Source organism: Lissotriton helveticus, chromosome 9 (assembly GCF_964261635.1).
Source record: "Lissotriton helveticus chromosome 9, aLisHel1.1, whole genome shotgun sequence".
Classification (NCBI taxonomy): Eukaryota; Metazoa; Chordata; class Amphibia; order Caudata; family Salamandridae; genus Lissotriton; species Lissotriton helveticus.
The window spans coordinates 875,474,836-875,498,235 of NC_136070.1; the positions used below are offsets into that span (position 1 = coordinate 875,474,836).

At 45.7% G+C, this 23,400-nt stretch overlaps 1 protein-coding gene across 1 annotated transcript in view; it reads left to right on the top strand.

The window, feature by feature from the left end:
- The window catches only part of LOC144781942 (cytochrome P450 2G1-like), a 410,077-nt gene that overhangs the window by 163,380 nt on the left and 223,297 nt on the right, over nt 1-23,400 (top strand). The window contains exon 4 of the mRNA XM_078661035.1: nt 2,519-2,679. Coding sequence (XP_078517161.1) covers nt 2,519-2,679 — 161 coding nt within the window. The remainder of the gene's footprint in view (nt 1-2,518; nt 2,680-23,400) is intronic.

Below are 23,400 nucleotides of genomic sequence, written 5' to 3' on the forward strand. Positions count from 1 at the left end.
GCGCATGCGTATTGTGACAGCGCAACGCGTGCATAAGTAAACAAAGCCCTGATCGCTTGCGAAGCTCAACGGGCAAAAAGATGACATGCCACATTATTATTATTTTTTTACGTGCTGTATACAGAAGGTTAAATTGAATGCACGAAGAGTGACTGAAATATTGATAATAACTGTCACGAAGAGCAGTGTGAATATCAATGTTAGTTGGGCAAGAAAGACTCTATTAAGGAGAAATACACAATAAGAGTCATTGCTTAAATGGTAAACATCAATGGAAACGTGTGTTCATTATCCAGGCATGCGCTTTTCTAGATAATCAGTAAAGAGCACTGCTCGGACGCGCACGCGCATTAGGACATCGCGTGAACAGACAGACCATTGATCGCTTACGATCCGAAAAGGACAATGAGGGTGGTGTGAGTCTGGTAAAAAGATAAGATGAGCAGAATCACTGGCACAATTGAGTGGCAGGCACTGTAATGGTGTGTAGGACCCTACATCCTAATGGAAACGGGGGAGAGCAAGTTGTTAGGTGTGCTAATACTAGATCTGAATAAAATCTAGAGCCCAAATGATGATACGTACTGAAGATTAAATACACGACGGATGACTACAATGTTGATGATAATTGTCACCACAACCAGTGTGAAAAATATCACTACTGGTTGACACGAAAAACTCTATTGAAAATACATAATGATAGTGATAGCTTAATTGATAAACATCAATGGAATGTCCCAACCTCGTTCAGATTGAAATCCAGGGAATTGTGTCATTCAGTCCTCTACTGTCGCTACGGAGCCGAAATATCCATTTCATTTCTGCTCCTTGACGAAGAGGAACTTGGATTTATCAGTGATATGAGGTGGGATATATGGTTGTTCTAAAATCACCCACTTCATATCTTCAGCTTGATGTTTTTTCTCCAAAAAATGATTTGTCAAGCAGGTGGATTGTTTATGGCACCGGATGGTGCTCTTATGTTCGCTAATGCAAACCTTCATTTTCCTTGTTGTGTGACCAACATATTGCAGTGAACATGGGCAGGTAATCAAGTAAATCACTCCTTCTGTGTTGCAGTTGGTATGTTTTCGGAGTAACCACGGTTTCCCCGTGCCTATGTCAACATGGTCAGTTTTATATGTTTGAGAACATGCACTACAAGAGCCACATGGAAAATGGCCACGTACCGGTTGGATATTCCAAAGTGTGTTGTGAATTTCAGGCGTTTTCAGTCTTGGTCTAGTGTGGACCAAACTGTCTTTGATGCTACGGCCCCTTTTGAAAGAGAATAAAGGTGGTGTTATCTTAGTGTGGGCTGTATTAGGAATTCCCCAGTGTCTGCGCACCGTCTTCTGAATCTTATTGGACAAGACGTTGAACGTGCTAACAAATGTCAATCTATCTAGAGATTCTTTGTCTGGTCTTTTCTCCAGTAGTGCCTCTCTGTTGTTATTAGAGGCACGTTTCCAAGCTTTCCGAACCAGATGTCGCGGGTACTGTCGGTCTTCTAGTTGTCTAGATAGAATCCGTGCATGTTTGTCAAACAGAAGTTTAGATGAACAATTTCTGCGAACTCTCAGAAACTGTCCTATAGGGAGGTTATCCCGTAAGGCTTGGGGATGATGACTGGTATATGCCAAAAGTGAGTTCCTAGACATTGTTTTTTTGTAGATTTCACATGCCAATTTACCATCTTTGGGAAAGACAAACACCTAAGTATCAGTTTGGCTTGAGTGTACATCTTTTCATCCAATTCCGCACCATCGGCTGATGGTTTGGGCGGCACATTTGGATGTTATGACAATATATCCCATATGATGAGACTCCGCCAAAATATGGGTGTCCGGATGGGAATATCTCAGCCTACGGATACTCTTACATTTACTTTAGCCTGATCTTACAGTCATTTGTACAATCACACACCATAGACCTCTCATTTTCTTTTGTGTATTAGATATTGTTGTAGGAGATGAAATGACAGGTTTTTAAATATTTCTCCTTTCGACCCTCCTTATATTCTGTTTGCAGAGGAGGATTCTATGCCATTTGTGATCTAGAGGATAGTCTGTATGCCCTTAAAGGGCCACAGAAACACACACTCTGCATACAAATCTGGGGCACAATGCTTGGTCATATGTAATTGTATATATACTGAGAAATTAATTTTTTTATTTTTTTTGTTATTGCTGTTCTTTTATTGTGCTCACCCAGAACGAATGAATGAATTATGCAAAATATGAATTTTCCATAATAATTCTAGAATGTTACTTTGTTGTTTTGTATTATCCATTTGCGCCAAATCTTAACTTCAATTATAAACTTTAAATCTTGTATAAACATGTTAACTGGCTTTATAATTTTTTTTAGAAAAAAACAAACAAAAAAATAAATTAGAACTGAAGTGTCACAGATGCCTGTAAAGAGTCCAGTCCTTAATGTTTGTAATATAGTAAATTCTCCAACTGAAAGAGCAGCTTTTATTGTGACTGTCAATCCATTTTTTTTATTGACCTAGGATCATTCTTTGACCCGTCGTCAATTCTCACACTTGCTTTCTCAAACATCATCTGCTCCATTGTGTTCAATGAACGCTTTGACTACGACAACAAGGAAAGTGCTGAATTAGTCAGAACGGCTAATGAAATCTTTGAACATGTGAGCTCTGGCTGGGGACAGGTAAGAAAGACTTTATAAACTCAAATAAGCATTTCTTGTATTTAAAAAAATATGTCAGTTTAATACAATACACAAAAGAGCACTAATGCTAGATATTCTGAAAGCAGCACAAGAATATGATCAAATTAGTTCTATTGTAAATAGAATCCGAATTGTTTTTAGCTGGATCATTTAAAATGTTACGTTTCAGGATAAAGCAAAACCAAAGGGGATGATGGAACGAGTGTTGAACATTGCAAGCACTCACCCCTAGTCAACTGATCTGGGTTTAATCCATCATCATTCTTTAGCTCACTCCACCACCCAAGTTCAGGCATGGCCATATCCTCAATGATTTCTGCATGTGTTCATGGTGTACAATAAAAAAATGGACTTCTATCCACTGGTGCCCACTAGCACAAGACTTGTACAAATGCAAATCAGAACCTGTTCACTTCCACCAGCCTATATACATCCTCAGCAGCGAAGCAATGAGACTATCCCAATAACATTAACCAGTCTGACACCAAGTTACAGAATTATACTAATATTAAACAAAAGTCAGTATTATAGACAAACCTGTTACACGCACCAGACAAAACTTATTCTAAGTCTCATGCCATGAGCAAGAAATAGCCAGTCTTGTCATCTTCATGATGATTCCGAATTCAGAGAGAGGGAGAGTCAGTTGGAAAGTGTGTGAGTCATTTCATATGTTTGCAACCTTCTTTCTACTGGGAACCATTACATCTGGTAGTACTAGAGTCTCTCATGACAGCTTGCCAAACCAGAACTTCTGGGCCACTCCTTTGGCCTTTGGTTATATTTTCCTTAATACAGCCTTGAACCACAGAAAATGTATTTTTTTCTTACTTTTTTAACATCCGTTATGCTCTGGGCATGCTTTTTTATTTTATTTATTGTCAAATACATCGGGCCTCAGAGACCATCTAAGCTGGAGACTGTGGGAGAGTTCCATTGCCCCCTTGCTCCCTCATGCCTGGCTTTGAAGAACTGGCTTGGAAGCCACCATTCTTTTTTTCTGCCACCCATGGTTAGCACATGCGACTTGTTGTGCTGCACCACTGTACTTCCCCAAGCACCAGCATGGGGAGCGTAAGCGGGAGGAGGCACAGCTCCATGCTCCTGGGACTCGTACCCTTCCTGTGACTTCTTCAGAGTAGAGCACAGCAGCACTCCATTGATCCTCTTCCTCTTCAAACATAGGGCATTGGGGGGCCCCCTTGGGAAAATATGCGGGGGAGGCAGGCATGTCCTGTTCAGTGGATCCCCTCAGGCCTTAGCCCTCCACAGGGACTTTTAGATATCTAGGGAGTACACACAATTTGCCTGAAGGTCCAATCAGTCCCGCAGAGAAGAGACCATTGCTTCTTGCAAGTTTCAGTTTTTCAGCCAACAACCTCAGTGGGCTGGGCAGCTCCAACATGATCGAAGCATAGCAGCACTATTTTCCCTAGCCCCCACTGGGACACTTTCAATAAGGAATGTAGAGTTTTGCTCCTGGTTGTGCTCTCCAGACATGGGGAGGTTTTATTTCAGGTCGGCAAGCCTCTGAAGTTCTTCACTTCTTCAGGAACTTGATATTAACTCCCCTCCCTCCAATGAGGCAAAGCTCAGGACTCATCCTGCTCCCCTCTATATCCTGCTTTACTAGGCCTCTGTCTAGCTCTTGGCATTCTACTGAGCCTGGTGTGTCCCTCCAGCAGTACCCCAAAACCCTCATGATGGTTTAATACCTTCCTTGTTGGTAGTCTTCAAGACCCATGGCCTTTTTAGATCACTTTCTCATCACTTGTGCATCAGCAGAAGTAAGGGGATCACCCATCTCTACAGGTCAGTTCACAGGAGTCCAAGGGGGACTGTTGAACTTATTCCTTTCTGCAAGGTCATCCCAAGCTTTTTTGCCTTAACCCATCTGTTTTCTGAACACGTTTTTGTTGCATTTGGGAATTTTTACACTTTACCACTGCTGGCCAGTGCTAAGGCACTGTGATCTCTCCTTTAAAAATGACAAAACAGGCTTACACCCAATTGTATTCAAAACAATGTTCCCAAATGCACTCCGTGTATTTATATGTGATGTCATTCTTCAGTGCTGACGGGGAGGGTGCACTGTCTACGCTGCACCAAAGTAGTACTCCATCCAATGTGCTGGTAGTGGGTTCGCACTTGCCGAACCCCAGGCGCACCCCACTGTAGAACCTCAAAGTTCTTGCTGTAATGTTTCTAGTGAGGATAAACAGTTTAGTTGATGTCTCTTTTGATTGCATGACTTCAAACGTGAGAAGCAAATTATTGTCCTGCAAGGGATGGCTGCCGGGGCTCTCTAACTCTAGGAGATGGCTGGGCCACCCGCCAACAGACTAAGAGCGCGGCCAGCACCTGAACGGTGGGTCTTTCCCTTCCACCCCTAGGAAACGACCTTTCACCCATTCTCATCAGGGGGGCAAAACTCTCCATCACCATTTGCTCTCCTCTTTGCTGGCTGCATCCCAGCGGACCCGACCGGAGCTGCCTGATTTCAGCAGGGGGGAAGAATTCTCCACCCCCAGTTGCTCTCCGGCGTCATTCTACAGTCTTTGGCACTGCGTCAGGAGCCCGGCTGTGGCAGCTGGCACCGTTGGATTTCGGGCGCCACCCAGTGCAGCCCATCCTCGCAGTCTCACTCTCTGCTACTTCTAAACTTGGCCCAATAGCTGACAGACCGATGTGGGCTTGTTAGGCATTCCTCTGCCTTATTTCCAAGAGGACCGACATCTTGTCCGATATCAGCAAGGGGGACATTTTTTCACCGGGCTCATCGACCCTCTGGTGCCATTTTGCTACATTTAGCACTGCTCCCTGCTGCCGTCTTTCCACATCCTGGACTACTCTGGAGACCACCATGACGCTGAGTGGAGGTATGTGGGACCTACCCATGACAGGCGTTGTCCATTGTCCATGATCCCTCATGCACTACAGAGGCACCCGACTGTTCTCTCTTCTCTGGCCTGCACCCACTATGAGGGCCCTGACTCTGACTCCAACCACTGAAAGCTAGAACAGCCACCACATCTGAACCAAGGTGGTCACGAGAAGGTCCTACACAGGGTTCCACAGAGGGCTGGACATGATGTGCCTGACTTTAATACAGCGCCCACTTCTGCCTTCATTCCTAAAGACAGCCCCAGCTCCTACTCTGGATTACTCCCCCTCCCCTGTTCCTTTTTACCTATGCCCCCTAGTGGGGACTTGTTCCTCCGCTTCCTGACTTTGCAACTGTAGCCCATGTTTTGATTCTAATCTGCTTTTCTAAACACTGAGACCTGAGCAACATGGCTGATGCCCGGTGGAGCTGCCAGGCAGCTATAGAGGAGATTGTCCTGGGTTTCCCCATCGACCGTCACTTACCCAGCCGGACATTGGGCACAGTTTCCTCTTCATCTCCCTGCTATGGCTCCTTCCTCCCCTTTCCTTCATTTCTCCGCCCTATTTCCCTCCTACCCTGCTTCCCCACCCCCTTACCCTTCTCCTCGCAAATTCTCTGCTCTTTAAATGTTTCTAGCAACAGATGTAACTTGTAACTGATGTAACTTTGTAACATTGTGGAACCTCATGTAAAGCGCTCTGATACCTCCGGGTCTAGCCAGCGCTATATAAAACTCAAATAAATAAATAAAAATAAAAAAAATCATTCCCAATGCATTTTAGATCCTTTGACCCTTCACCACTGGTTTCTACATGTAAATAAAATGAGCGTACATCTGCACAGCTTCAGATACATGTTTACTCAAGAAAATAAACAGCAAAAAACAAAGAACGAGCCTAGTGAAGAGAGGAGATCAACGGACTTTTGACTGGACATGTGAAATTAACATTGTACTGAGGTGACAAGTGACCTCCCCAAATTCTGTGATGCTCTGCTCTTCCTAATAGAGCAAACGGAAGTAATGTTCCCATGCATGTTACCTGAATTTCCTCAGGTCGGAAGCCAAGTTTGACCGACTGCTTTAATATGCCATAAGCTTCTAACATAGTGGAAAAAGCTGCCGCAAAAGTACACCACCATGAGAACACTGGTGCTTTTCTGTGCCATATTACAGGGAACTTCTCCTAAAGGGTTCTTTCAGCAGATCCACCCGTATAATGCTCCTCAGAATGTGTGGGAAGCTAGCACCTCTGCCTTTGGAGAGGTGAACCAACAGAGATCCATTGAGTATGTGGGCACTCCTGACAAGGCTCTGATCTTCTTTGGGGTCTTGTGAAATCCATGTTCTCTTCCTTCTTCTCCCCACTGTGCTGAGGTTGTTAAGTAAGAGTGGTGCCAACCAGAAGTTGGCACTTCTGTCAAATCTAAGTGTTGGTCGTCATAACTCCACTCTCAGCACAACCCTCCTTAAACAGCAGTTTGGGACTTTCCAACAAGGTGTATTCACTTGGTCTGTTGAAAGTGCTCTACGACAGCCAGAGGTCATGCTCCTAAATGTCACAGCAGTCTCGTCCCACCCTCGTGTGATTGGCTCCAGAGAGCTGGCTACTTCCCTTTGTGCTTTCTGGGCTGGGTGTTTCCAGTCCAAGGCAGTGTGAATAGGTCATCAGAACAATCATATTCTATTCCCACCCTTTCCTGTACCAAGAACAGTCCTAAGCACTGGAAAATGGGTCTATTTTGTGGGGATGTCTTTGAGAAACCAGCTGACCACCAGAGAATTTATTGTGGCCCAGAAGGATGATCCAAAGCTAAAGTCTAATTAAGGAGCTGGCTAGGAGCAGTATGAAAAACTCAGTGACAGAAGTAGAGTAGATATGAAAAAAACACCATTATATCTGCACTTGGGATCCTTGTATACTATGAAATCGGTCCCTAGAAATAACCATAGCGAAACTGTACTTCGGTGCAGCTTTTACTGATAAGTTACAATATACTAAAGCAGACAATATTTTCAGTAAAGCACTACAGATGTATACTAGGAATGCCCATTACCATTACCATCCTCGTCTGTCTTCCTCGTCACAGTCACAAAGGAGCACCCCGTGTTCTAGTCACAACATTTACCTATAAATTAAAAAGGTCCTCACCCAATATGGCCATCTGGCAGGAATTACCTGTCACCTGTCCTATAAGGGTGGGACCAACACAGAAACCATCCGTTTTTTCTCTGTGTTCCTGCAGAACACCCATCATCTGAACGAGGACGGTAATGATTTTTCCGGTCTCTATAATGTATATATTTTTTTATTTTCCTGGGTCTACTCTAGTTTCCCCTTTTATGCACGGCAACTGCTCCCCTCCTATTTCTGTTTGAACTGTATGTTTCATTGGGGCGGCGTTTTTTGTTTGGCGTCATTCCCCCGCTGAGCGATGGGGGGCGGCTGCCTGTCCACTTTGCCCAGCATATTTGTATGCCTTTGCACCGCCGCTCCCTCACTGTGCGTCTGGGGTGCGCGGTGCCGGGTTGGTGGCGTTTTCTGCCTACATGCGGTGTTTTTTTGCACTCCTACGCTTGAGCGATCAGATGCATTCTTTTACTGCCTCTTGGAGGCTGGATGGTGTGCGCATTACTTCTTTTGGGGTAGTTGCGTAGGGTCACCTTTAATGTTGGGGCTGCAGCTGCACGGCAAACGTCATGCGCTCTAATTGCCCCGAGGTGGGAAAATTCCTTCGAATTCCGCCTCTGATTTCAGAGTCTGCGGCATTTTTTTCAATTCACCATAGGCGGCTGTGCTGCTTGGGGCTGGGGCTGGGCACCGGCTCCTTGGACGTGAATTTGTGGTGGGCTGGCTTGCCCTTCTCTTTCGCTGCCTGCCCTGTCTCACTGGGGCTCTGGCTCGGTGTTGGTGCGTTTAATTGAGTGACTGGCCGTTGCTAGTTTGGGACGGGTCCCTTGCAGCTTCTCACCTGCCAATGTTTCCCGTTGTGGTGGAGGTTTCTCGCGGGGATTGGGTTTGCATCCTGCCAGTGAGAGTGGATGCTGCCTATTGGTTTCGGCAAATGTCCTCCCCCTGGAGTTCCGGGTTCAAGTCTCGGCATCAACACTCATCTTCCTATGATTTGGACCAGTCACTTTAACTCCCCGTGTCTTTGTATCCTATGTTGATACCTTTCCATGTCTGAATGGTCTCTTTCTTAATCCACAGGATGTGTGTTCCAATTCAGGTGTCTCCATGTTTCCGGGTTTCATGTGGAATTGGTAACCGCTTGTTGCGTTGTGCAGCGCGCCTTCCCCCAGAGGTGTCTTGCGCTCCTTGTGCGCTGTTTTTTGTGTGGCCGGGGTTACTTCTCTTGGGGGCGTGGCCAAGATGGCGGGCTGAGCAGTCGCTTGTCTCGGAGGCTCCCCACTCCTGGCCCGCTTGTCTGGCTCAATCTACGCTCTGAGCCTCTACGGAGAGGGGAGACTCCACGGCATAAAGTGGGGACGTGGGGAGCGGACCCAGAGAACAGAAATTGTGGGGGGTTCACGCCCACTTGACCCGCAGAGCGGCTAAAGACACAAGTAGCGAGGCAGAAAGAAAATGGAGCCAAGCTGGATGAGGACTAGAGCACCGGGCCAAAAGATCACGAGCGGAGTGCAGCCAGCAAAAATTAGTCAGCCTCCGGAAGCCGCCTGTCGCTCCTCAGTGAGAACAGCAGCAATAGAGGAGATCGGCGCGGAGCACGAAGTGACTCATGGTCTGACCGGGAATATGCCACCTGGGATCACTGGGCGCGGCTGCCGGGACCGGGTGGTGCCTGTTATCGCATCGGGGGCAGCTCCGGAAGAGGTCTCGGTGGCAGTCGTGCCCTGGGCGCTTGAGCATTCCCACAAACAAGGTGAGAGCTAAGGAGGTGCGACCCCGACGTGACCGTCCAGGATCTCAGGTTAGCCCAGGGGCTCCTCTGCAGCGTGGTGAGGGCGGGATGAGCGATCAGAAAATGGCGTCTCAGCCCAATATCCACTGAAGCAGCCGTTTCTGCATTGCCCAGCAGACTGCCTACACTGGGGAAATTGGGCGCCCCTAACGATCAACGTGAGGAAGGCCTCCTTCTAGACTAGAGCCGCCGACGGAGTTTGACAAGGAATGGGGCCACCTTCTTGAGGGACAGCACACAGATGGATAGGGAGGCCTGCCCACGGGGTGGAGAGCCGCCATACAAGCGGAGGGGCTATGCAAATATGAGGGGACGAGAGTGTCTGGAGGAATATAGGTGTGGACATAGCAGCACAGCGGACACCTCACCATTGCCCCCTGTCAACAGGGGGCCTGTCCTGAAAATCCCTGTCCATGCCCCACACTCCATCGTCTTGCTCGACAGCCCTCCTCAGATGAAGCCCTCCCCTACGCAACGCAACTATCTTCTACTATCTGAGATATTGCAACCTGCTGTAAACCACTCTGAGACCGAGCTGCAGCCCTTTTTGAGAGCAACACCATTGGGCTAAAATGGCTGGCGCAAGCCTTTGTCAACTGCCGTGCCTTCTCCTGCTGAACCTACTCCTAATAACTCACTCTCACCCTAAAAACCTGACGCCTACAGCCTGAGCCCTGTAAACAACAACCACCCTCCAAGCTAAGTGCCTTGTGACTCGGCACCGGTGCTTTCCTGCCTGATGAGCTGCGCTCCGCTGGTTTCGCGGCACACCAAAGCCTACCGCCACTGCTCCTGTTCTTGGAGGGGGAGCCGATCCGCACTGTACCTGTGGTGGGAACTCACCCCCGGATCGTGGAAATTGACCTTCTGCAGCCGCGACGAGAGTGCAATCATCCGGAGCCAGACCTTTACAGCGCTGCTCCCACTCCTACCGCACCCTGAATACCCAAATCCCTGACGCCAAGTCCACGTGATCGAGCAATCCCGTTCAAATTGGTCTCCTAGATATAAGGTAAAATGTATCTAAAATTTACCTTCGTAAAGGTAAAATCCAGTTTGCAGTAGTTAGAACAATCCCTGAAGTTGCAAGGGAAGTTATCGTTGCAGCCTGACCTTAAAATGGCGGCCGTTTGGCGGAATACTGCTAACGCCTCAACCTGCACCTAGAGAGTCTTTTCCGTTGATTTATGCAACATATCACTGATTTTTAAAGTGGCGACCGCTGGGGAACACAGAGCATTCTCATGAGCAACTTGTTTTGTCAGCGGGCGTCCTCTCACTGTGTGTGGCCAGACCTTAATATGGAGCCCAAGTTCACTCGTAACTGCAGCCTATTTTGCATTGGTCCCGTGCCCACTGCAAGTTAATACCACCCGAGTCAGTCTCCAACCGCTGTTAACTGAACCTCTCCACCAGATAACCTGCATTATCTGATAACTTGGAGGACTTGCTGGCGCCTAGTAAGGTCCCTTGGAATTTTGGGGACCGGCCCTGAACGTAACATCAAGGTCAGAATTCCCTTGCCTGACCACAAGATGTCTGCCACAGTGGTCCACACCATGTTGTGCTTTTACTCTAGGACAAAAACTGGACATCTAACTGACCTTCACATTTCCCCCATCAAGACGTAGAACGTGCTGAACTTACCTCCGATCGCGGAGACCTAGCTATCTGGCCGATGCCCGGTGGATCTACCTGATAGCTATAGAGGAGATGGGTTGTGGACTTCCCCCTCGACCTTCACCTACCCAGCCGGACTTTGGACAATCTTACTTTGTCTCTCCGTCGTACCTCACTCTCACCTCTTTACCCTAACCCCTACCACTCTACGCTCCTTTCATCTCATCTTCCATGCTCTTTAACTGTTTTTCCGTTGAGACCTAGCCATTTGGCTGATGCCCGGAGGAGCTACTGGATAGCTATAGAGGACATGGGCTGTGGACTTCCCCCTCGGCCCTCACCTACCCAGCCGGACCTTGGGCAGACTTTCCCTTTGTCTCCGTCATATCTCCCCCTTTTACCATACCCCTTTCCCTTTCTTCCACTGCATTTCTGAGTCTTCTATGCTCCTTAAATGTTTGTGTCTGTAACTAATGTAATTGTAACTGAATGTAACTGTGTAACATTGTTGAATTTCATGTAAATAAAAAAATAAAAAATAAAATAAAATAAAATTAAGATGGAGTGAGTGGTGGACCTTGGGGACAGGCCTTGGGCGAGTCTCCAGGAGGGGGGCCTGATACAAGGGGAGCAGTGGCGGAGACATGAAGTGCGGTGGCTGCCGGGGCAGGCAGGTGCTGTAAGCACACAGGGACCTGGGGCTCTCGCTGGAGTGAGGTTCCACCAGCATTCAGCTCAGAGTTGGTGGGGTCCTCCGTAGGGGACAGTTTGTGAAGGACTGAAGTGCGCCATACCTTTTCTGCAGCACACATCGGCTGGTTGGAGGGATCGGCCGGCGGGGAAAGTGAGGGGAAGTCTTGTTTGAATGCCAGATTTTGGGCCTTGCAGGAGAGGGCACAGTGGTGACACAGAAACACGGGGCTTCATCTTACAACCAGAGCCAAGGGATCAAGGACACCAGGAGAAGAACAGTGGTGCAGACATATGGCTAGAGCACACGGTTGGCAGAGAGGAGTAGAGCCGGCCACAACCGCCTGCCAGTGCACTGCACAAAGGGCCAGGGGCCCCGCAGGGTGTGCAGCAGCGAGGAAGTCACCCAAGACTGTTACATAAGAGAGGGGGACATCCTTGGCAGACAGTGAGCATCAAGGAGGCTACTAAACCGAAATCTGAGCATAGTGGTGTTAAGGAGGGGTATTGGAGCGAAGGTTGCCAGCCACCAGATGACAGAGAGACCAAGCCCCTCCACCACAATGGGAGTAGTGTCACATAGATGGCTTACATTGAGACAAACAGGGGGGCTGCCTCCCCTCCAATGAGAGGCCCAGACATGTCCTCGGTGAGGAAGAAAGGAGAACGATCTCTGAAAGAAATGCTCACTAAAGGACAAGGAGGGTAGAGTGACCCAAGGTTCGAAAGCCCCCGCTGGTCTGGAAGATGGAGAAGTACCCTTCACCCGATCCTTCCTCGAATCGCTCTTCAACGTTCTCAGAGAAGACTTTCCAACACTTAAGAACGCGGTGTGAAGCGAGGTGCGTGAGATTTGCCGAGATGTGGATGCGGTCGGGCAAAGGGTGGCAGCAATTAAAGAAAATTAGCTAACTAAAGGAGAGGAGATTGAACAGCTTCAACAAGAGGTGCTCCATTTGCGAGATCAGCAATTAGATTTGCAAGCACATAAGGAGGATCTTGAGAATCGATCGCGACACAATAAAATTGACGTCAGGGGAGTCCACTCGAAGTGGAAGGGCCGGATGTGACCCAATTTCTCCAGGGACAGTTTTGTGAGATCTTAGGAGAGCCACAGGACTTTGAAATCCGCATACACCGAGCACACTGGGTAGGGCTGGCATGACGAGCCCCTGCTTCTCCCCCAGACATCCTTGCCTTCTTGCCGGACTTTCCTCTCAAAGAAGGAATACTGGGGGAGGCTCGGTCGAAGCAACCTATACCATATCAAGGGCATCCTATAGCTCTCTACCAAGATCTGGCCTCCATCACCCTCCAAAAGAGGAGGGCTTTCTGAGAGGTGACCACTTACCTGAGAGGCAAAGGGGTGGCCTGATCTTTAAATGAAACGGAAAACTTAATCAGCTCCGATCTCTTCAAGAAACCTGTTCGATTCTGTTTAAAACATTGAGCCTCAGAAGAACACTCAATCGCACGCAGAACTCATTGATCAACAGATGTCAGAAAGTGGGCCACAGGCTCTCACCCAACTCAGAACGACGACCGAACTTGGACAATATTGCAAACAAAAATTTGGTAGCTCTTAAAACAGTCCAGAAAGAACTGCTGCGACGGCCCACCCGTGACTCTAACTGAGGGTTTGATTAGCATTGATATGGCTATAGCCGGGGGTCTCGGGGTGGCGGGCCAAAGACACTAGGACCACATACTAACACCGATATTCTGCTCACCATATGCCCATATCTTGGCGGGATGGGCAATGGACATTGCTGGGACTCTGGGATTTTCATGTTGGGGTTAGGGAGGGTAGAGGGGGTTTGAGGTGGATGGGCATGGAGGGGGGAGTGGGTTCACCGTTGAGGGGTTGGAGGGGTGTTGGTGTCAGGGAGGGGTTGGTCGGAGGGAACCATTGTGCTATACAGGGAGGGGGTCCACATGGGCATATGTTCTTAAGTGAAGGGTAGTGAGAGACTATGGGGAGATCAGGGGAATAGGAGATCTTCCTCATCAACTGTTGCGGTTTGATTTTGTACTAACATGTCATGGTCCAAGTTGCAGATTCTCACCCTTAATATGAAGGGGCTCAATAATACCATTAAAAGGAGAATAATTTTGTCTTTTTTAGAGAACTCAGGGTCATCTGTATGCCTATTACAGGAGACACATTTCCTCCCAAAGACTGGCATCGGATGCAATCCCGCGCTTTTCCTTATCAATTTTTTCCTCCATGCCAGATAAAAAAGCAGGGGTGGCCATTCTGATAGCTAATTCGTTCCACAGTAAGGTTGGCAGCAAAGTAGCAGAAATAAAGGGCAGTCTCCTGGTCTATACGATTTGGGTGGGAGGTGTCCCCTTGGTGGTGGGCTCTGTCTACGCTCCAAACTCGGAACAAGAACAATTTTTGAAAGTGGCAATGTCGGAGGTCTTGTGTTCCCAGGAGCAGAGGATGGTGGTAGGGGGAATCTAAATTTGGTCATGATTCGGAGGCAGATCGGTCAGGCAGCACTGCGGTCAAACAGGGGCACTTTCCAAACCCAGGAGGGAGTGGCTACAAGACAGGTACATGCTAGATGGTGGCTCATCCGCAACTCACACAATTTTCCTTCTACTCTCATGCACACCACACCTATGCCAGACTAGATAATTTTATATGGACCTCTGAAGTAAACACGTTGGTAGACACATTGAACATTATCCCAGCAGCCTTATTAGACCATGATGCTGTGACATTGACTCTCTCTATGCCCACGATCCATGGACCCCCCAGGAGATGGAGACTTAGAGAAACTTTGCTTTCTTGATCAGGGGTGCCTCAGCAAATACACAAATGCATCACTGACTATCTAAAGTCAAATAACTCACCTGAACACATCTAACTCAGCGCTTTGGGGGACATTAAAGGAAGTGGTGAGAGGGGAATCAATTGCTATTTCCACAGCTGAAGCCAAAGAGCGTAAGGGAAAGCGGGAACTCCTTACTGCTCGAGTGATGGAGTTAGAACAGATACATCAGCACATTTGCGCACCTCGGATATGGTGCCAACTGATGGCAGCCAGGGCACAGATGGCGGCACTTGACATAGATAGAGCCGAATATGACGCCCTCCGGCTGAAGCACACTTAATATGAGGGAGGCGATATAACAGGGCGACTCTTAGCCAGCAAACTAAGGGCCCACGCCCAGACAGCCAAAATACAGGTGCTCCAGAATGACAGTGGGGACAAGGTTGAGGGGGATGAGGAGATTGCTGAGGACTTTCGAGACTTCTACTCCACTCTCTATGGTAAAGCGGCGCCCCCCAAACTAGCCCACCAGGTTTCTAGGGTATGCGCCAGGGAGCAGCATTGCAGAGAGGTGTTGAGAGGCCACGCCCCTTCTTACACCACTCTGCAATGCAGCTCGCTGGCGCTTACTGGAGGTAGCTGATGGGCAAGTTGGCCCCCAGGGACCCTCAGGACTCAAGGGGATGTAATCCCCCAATTGACAACGCAGGGGGGCGTTTGCACAGTGGTGCAGGGAGGGGGTGTGGCCTGATGTGACAAGTGTGCAAAGGCACCCCCTGGCACATTGTAAATTGGGGGATTAAGTCCCCTTCAATCCTGTGGGTCCCTGGGGACGAACTAGCCCACCAGGTACTTCCTGTATGCGCCAGGGAGCTGCATTGCAGAGAGGTGTTGAGAAGCAACGCCCCTTTTTACACCTCTCTGCAGCGCAGCTCTGTGGCGCTTATTGACCATAGCTTGTGGGCTAGTTGGCACCTAGGGACCCACAGGACTCAGGGGGATGTAATCCCCCAATTTACAACACTTCAGAGGGTGCATTTGCACAATGGTGCAGGGAGGGGCGTGGCCTGATGTGACAAGTGTCCAAACGCGCTCTGTGGCACATTTTAAGTTGGAGGATTAAGTCCCCTTGAATCCTGAGGGCCCCTGGGGGCCAACTATCCCATCACGTACCCCCAGTAAGCGCCATGACCATGTCATGAATGAAGTAATATGTGACGTCATGGCAGTGCATTGCGGGGGCGCGAGTTATAGTTAGCTCGACTAACTATAATGGCGGAATTTCTATGGTTTTGTACGAGTGAAATGTCCAACTAACTATAATGTCCGTGAAACCTATGTTTTTTTCAGTGAATATATATATATAGGTGATCAAGGCCGCTTGGACGGCCGAAATGCGTCTTGACGTTGTGAGGAAATAAAATAATGCTGGCACTTAAGTTGGTCTGCGCCTGTGATTTCGTGCTGTAAAGCAAAGTAAAGGTTGCGAGCTGCTGCTGATATATATATATATATATATCATATATATATGTATCTTGTATAGACAAGATACATCCTGGAGTTTAATAGCAAAAACCCGGGAGGCCTTAATGCCAGTGAGGATATGTATACCTGCTTATAATGAATATTCTTTAAATCAATTTATGATAGTCTACATGAGTGTTTATGCATTAATTTTTCTTGGTTTATGATTTACACATCAGGGATCAGATGAAGCCAAGACAATAAACTAGAGTGTCCATTTCCCGATTGAAACTATATTTTTTAATGTAACATTCACATTCCATTCACCTTGGGTGGTTTTCCCAGTATGCTTATGATGGATATTAGAATATCCAATAGCTATGCATTATACATAGTTGACAATCATGACTAGTATTGACAGATTAGAACAGTCATAGACTAACGGTAGGGGACTTGGGATTGCGAGGTAGGATAGTATGTTATTTAGGATCTCCCACTCCTCCCTATGTCCTCCCCAGACTTTTCACCATATCAGTGAAATCAATGTAAATATTAAGTTATATGAAATACTTGGTTGCCTGTAAATATGACTTTTTTAATTGTTTTTCTTTAATATGTAAAAATGGCTTTTAACAATCGTCTATTTTTCTACATATTTATTTGTATATAGTATATGTTTTTCTTAACATTTGTAAAGTATATATCTACATCACGTTGGGCACTGTGCCCTGAATATGCTGCTTGCTGCTAACATTTTAGGCAGTATTTCTATTATGTCTACTGTTTTAATATGTTACACAGCTGCTGTTGGTTTGAATTAACTTTGCTATATATACCCTCTTCTATGTCTATGACACATCATGTGATCAAGCCTCTACGAGAGGCGAAACGCGTCATGACAGTTGCTGGCTGGAATTTAGAGCACGAATAAAGCACTGAAAAGATTTGCACTTACTTGTGGTTTCGCTCTGACGTTATTTTGCTACCGTGGTGAAGGAGCGTGATGGATGGCGTCTTTGGGCATATATATACATATATATACATATATATATATATATATATATATATCGGCTCCAAAAGTCCCTCCCCGTCAATAACGGGAATCAGGTAGCAGCACTCAAGGGTAAATCCACGGTTCAGTTTTTATTAATTCACAACGCGCTTTCGGCACTCGGCCTTCGTCAGTGTTCAAACAAACACAGTGCCACAAAGCCTCATTGCATTTAAAGTCATCACGTGTCAATTTTACATGACATAAAGATAGGACCAATAGATGAAATATATGACACACGAACTCCAGACTCAACCGCCACCAGGACGACCAGAAATCAGGATTCGGACCACACGGCAGGTAGGAATAAAGTGCTTCTTTATTTTCTCTATACAGACATGACGCGTTTCGTCCGGTGCTCCCGGACTTGATCACATGACATGTCGTGACCCCAAAGTGTTTAAATACCATTCCACAGCGTAATACGCTCCTCCCCTTCACATTCATGGGTATGGAAAACAGACTTCATTAATGACAATACATCAAATGCAAAGATTTATGGAAAAAACATATATATACTTTTATATTAAAATATATATGCGACATCATACATAAAGACATAGGCCAGTGCCTCTATATCAAAAATGTATGTAAGAACCATAAAACATAGTAAAACATAGAGGGCCAGTGCCCAAATTCTCCCAATTATACTCTAATATTATTGAGCATAAAAGAATGTAATTGCCATGTTTTCCCCTAGATTGTATGTGTGGAACAGATATAATGACATTATAGTGCAAAACCAGAAACCAGTGAAAATTAAAAAATTATAAATAAATCTTAAATGATACACAAACAATCAATCGTGGGCATAGTTATGAAATCATATGAGACCCAAAAAGAAAAAGAAAGAATATTATCCTTTTTTCACCTTTATGCATTTATGTTGAATTGTAAATTGAAAGGGTTCATAACATTAATTTTATATCTCAACTATGCTCTAAAGTGCCAAGTGCAAGACGCAAGGAAATAAATAATGATGCAAGTAATTCATACAAAAGTTCATCCGTCTCTGAAGCCGATAATATACATCCATCTTGCTATTATCATACGCGCAAACTACAATACAGTCAACCCTCCACCCATAGACACCGAATAAAAACCAGTAAAACTGAGAAGCAAAACTAGTTAAAATCCAGTAAAAACGGGTCGAAAAATCAACTGTCGTAGCATCAGCACGCATAAAAACAACAAGATAAAACATGAATAAATATCAAATACCTCATAAAATCTCACATATGTAAAATGAGAAAATTCATAATACGACCACTGGTCCCAGTGGACGTTACTGATCAAAATCAAATACACTGCAATTCAACAACAGGAACAACTCAGATAGCTATAAAAAGGTATATAAATCTTCCCCTGTATTCAAACCGTTAGGCATTTTGGTGTCAAACTGCATTATATATCGACTTTCCAGCTGCCGCAGCTTTTTGTCCCTGTTGCCACCCCTTATCTGTTTAGGCACCGCATTTAAAACAAAATAAGTTAGATATTTAAGATCATTATTATGTACAAGTTTAAAATGACGGGCCACAGGGTAGCTTGAGTCTGAATTAACGATGGCACATAAGTGTTGTAAAATGCGTGTGGACACAGGTAACTTGGTGCTGCCTATATATTTTAATTTGCAGGTACATTCTAAAACGTAAACCGCAAACTCAGTTTTACAGTTGAAAAAACTGTTCAGTTGATATAAATAAGTTGAGAACGCATCCTGGACCTCCCTTATATTAATACTAAATTTACAAGCTCGACAAGAGCTGCACTTCACAAATCCTTTTCTCTTTGTTAGCCAATCGCTTTTAGTTGTGGTTTTGGTCTCGGTCTCAGGCATGGCTCTATCCAGGGCATCCCTCATTGATGGAGCTCCCCTGTAGGTTATACTTGGAGAGTCATCTATTTCAGTTGTTAAAATCATGTCAGATTTCAGAATGGGCCAGCTTTTGGTTATGATTTGTCTAACACGCTTGTGTTGACCATTGTATGTCGTTATTAACCTAACAGGGGCCTTTCGTTGAAGACCTATCACATTGGGATCACTAGAGACATCTGACTGGACCTCATTAGTGTTTTGACCAATCTCAATGGTGTCAAGTTTGGATAAAGATTTCTTGAGGTCCTCTATCTTATAGCCTCTGGCTAAAAATCTTTGCACAGATTCATCTAAACATATTTTTAAGTCATTGCTGTTGCTGCAGATACGTTTGATCCTTAAAAATTCCCCGTAGGGTATACTTTTGATTAGATGTCTAGGGTGGGTGCTGCTGGCATGGAGGATGGAATTTCCAGCCATAGCTTTTCTATGGAGCTTAGTATTGATCTTGTTGTCTTTAATGTAAATCTCTACATCAAGAAATTCTACTTTCTCCCTATTGATATTAGCCGTGAAACTGAGATTCATGTCATTGACATTAATTGTGTCCACAAATGCCTGTGCAGATTCAACAGAGCCCTGCCAAACTACACAAACATCGTCAATAAAACGCCACCAGGCAATAACCTTGTCAGGAAAGAACTCTAACAAGATGCGCCTCAGGACATGCTCCTCCCACCAGCCCACATGCAAGCATGCGAAACTGGGGGAGAAGCATGCCCCCATGGCCACACCCCGGAGTTGTTGGTATACAGATGTTTTGAATAGGAAAAAGTTGTTATACAAGCATAACCTGATCATGTGCAGTATCATTTTGTTATGTTCATAATATTTGATGTCACGTGTTGATAAATAATATTGTACTCCTGTCAGACCTGTTTCATGGTCTATGCTTGTGTATAGAGCACAAATATCCATCACAATAAAGCAGTAGGAGTCACACCAAACTAACTCACTCAACTTATTCAAAAAATGTCCTGTGTCTTTTATGTAAGAATCCAAGTTTTCCACATAGTCTCTGATAAAAAAAAGTCAGCGTATTTGGAAATTGGTTCCATTAGACCCCCTTGCGCTGATATAATCGGTCTTCCAGGTCCCTGAAACCTATGGTTTTACTCAGTGAATATATATATATAGGTGATCAAGGCCGCTTGGACGGCCGAAACGCTTCTTGACGTTGGGAGGAAATAAAATAATGCTGGCACTTAAGTTGGTCTGCGCCCGTGATTTCGTGCTGTAAAGCGAAGTAAAGGTTGCGAGCTGCTGCTGAGATATATATATATATGTATATATATACATACATCCTACTGGCATTTGCCAATACCTTTGGTATTGTTAGATGAATCCTTGCAACATTTTCAAAACAAATTTGTCACTTACTTCTGCTGCTGTCCTGAAAGTGTTGGGGTGATCCATCAAGCAGGGGGAGGGTTGAGAAAAAGAGGAGCTCGCAATGCATATTTTCCTCATGCTAATTTCCATAGGAAATTTAGACTTGCCTACAGCTCAAACGGCTGAATGGAATTACACCAAGATTGGCAGAAATGTAGATATCTGTTTAGGAAACTAATTGTTTTTAGGGATTTGGCGTAAATCTGTTGAGTAGTTATGAAGTTATAAAAATAAGTTTCTGGTTGGTGGATCACTTCGCTGCTGAGGGTCCTTGGGGACTAAAACCCCCCCTGCTACTTCCAGTAAGTCTCACACAGCAGGATTGCTGAGGAGCCTTTGGAGACCCACCCCCTTTGCCACTACTCTGCAAACACGCCTCGTAGCATGCTACTGGTTTGGGGATGAAGTCCCCTTGAATGCTAAGGGTTTTTGGGGGCGAAGAATCTCTCATGTTACCTCCAGTAAGTCACACACAGCCTATTTGCTGAAAACTGGTCAAAGGACCTGCCCCCTTTCTTCACCACTCTGCAAATATGCCTCCTGGTCCACTACTGGTTGAGGGATTAAGTCCTCTCCGATGCTAATGGTCCTTGGGGCCAAGAATTCCTTATGTTACCTCCAGTAAGTCTGACGAGCCAGGATTTTTGAGTGCTGGTTGGAGGCCCGCCCACTTTCTCCACCACTCTTCAAATGTGACTACTAAACCAGCATTGTCAAACCAATGGGTCTCGGCAATCCGAGAGCTATTGGAGTCAGAATGGTAAATGCATTTGTGTGTGGCACTATTTTTTTGTATTTATATACAGAAATGCATTAGCCTTGCCAATGCTTATAGCTTTCAGATTTCAGATACCTATTGGATTTGCCGGTGTTTTTCTTTTCATTGGACCCACAGACCACTACCAATGAAGAGCAAGAGACACAAATAGAAAGGGGGAAGATTGGGGATGTGGGGGTAGATATTTCAAGGCGATATAGGCAAAAAGGTTTCACCCCTGTGACCCCACAAGTGCACAGCCAGAAGCACTGTCCCCTGGCCATGCCACACAGCAGTGCAGGTGCTGTGCAGCACATAAATAAAAGATAGATAGATATCAACATGCTGCATAGCACACACGCTGCTCCACAGCACAACCCAAAGATGCTGGTAAAGCCAACAGCCCCGGCCAACCACCAACAAGGTCCTAGAGGCAAGATCCACTGGCCACACCTATGTCTCCCTCTACAGTGCTTTGAGCCCTCTCCAGTCTGCATCAAAACAGTGATTGGGAACAGAAGGCTAAAGCCAGAGAAGGACAATAGAGGGAAGCAGGCACAAGACACAGGGAAGTTCAGAACAGATGGGAGATACTGAATATTTTACAAATTAAGCAATTGATGATTCTTTCAAGGTGAAGGTGGAGGCTGAGTTTCCAGATTGACCGAACTAGTTTCACAACCAAACACTGTTACACTTCTAATTTGAGGGGTGCACTCTTGAGTGCAATTACAAATGTACTAGTCAAAAATATGTGCTGTTGCTAGGCTGTACACCACACAGGGGCAGAAAGGAAATTAGGACTGAGGTGAGGATTGGAGTGAGCGAGCCACCTTGACAAAGTAAAGGAGATCGGGCTCAGGTGTTGTGGTGAACCAGCTCATGGCAATGGCCACAGCATATGACTCAGACAAGAATGCCATCTGTCCGATGGCCAGGGAACTCCGGTCTTGCCCCTGCCCCAAGATTCCTCTTTTTTTACTTCTGCCCTCTAAAATGGTGCAGACGGAGTCTGCACAGCTTCCCTTTGTAAAAGGAATACCACGACATTGCAAGAGCCACCTGAAGGTTCAACCATAGAGACCGCCAGACTGTATCTTCCAGAATGACCCAAGCTACCTTTTGTACAGGCCCTTGGGAAAATAAAAGGAACACGGCAGCCACAGCTGGATGTGTCTACAATGAAAAGAGGAAAAATGCCAACAAAATGTGCACTATTCAAAGTCTAAAAAAATCAATGTTAGTGTATTCTATTGTTTCGCGATGTGTAGCAAAAACAGGAGCCTCAAACAAGAGGACCCCAACAAGAAATGACCGCGCAGTGGCTGATTCTCCACAGAGAAACAAATGTTCTACAAACCACATTCAATTCTCCTCAGCTCAAAGACAAACTGGGGAGGGCAGGGTAAAGATTACAGGGTGTTAAAGGTATAGACTGTGGTGTTTCTCAACTAATAGCAAAACATGTGTGGCTGCAAACACCAGCTGCGTGCATTTGCTTTACAGCCAACAAACACAACACTCAAAATAAATTAGGCGAGGAAATCAAAAAGAAAAAAATAGTGCGCCGTAACTACCTGAAAGGCAAAAGCTAACCAAGACATGCACCAGGGTCAGTAGTCATGGGAGAGAACCACACACCAAAAGGTGGGACAAATGGCCAAGTTCCACTAATGAAACCAGATATTTTAGAGTGCCACACAAAACTATGAATGAAAAGTGATGGGTGTGCTGAAAGCCCACAGAGCAGATACACCAGGTCTCGGTTCGAGATAGTGCATACGGGCCTTATAGAGCCGAGACTTAAAAACCATACTGATGGAGCGAGGTTCAGAATAACATTTTGTTTTGACTCGCAAAGTTATACTTCCATAATAAAATAATCGTATTAATCAGAATGAAGTGAAATGTACTAATCAACCTAGATTAAAATGCATACACGACACAAGGGACTAGCATATGTGCTCTATGTTGCAACTGCAAGTACGTGAAAAATAATAAACTAACCTTGTCTATTGTCTTTGTCAGTATTAAATGCGGCCGTATAACTAATGGCATGTGCTTATTTGTGTGTGCTTATGTCATGTCTTTTCGTCTTTATGTGGCACAAGCTCGAGGAGGAATCCAGTGGCCTTTGAGAAGAAAGTAAATATATATTCGCTGCTAAAGGTGTTCGGCTAGGTAACATTTATTAATGGGTTAATAATTAGCAAAGGGGGTGGGTAACAGAACGAATTCTAATTCTTCAATTAATTG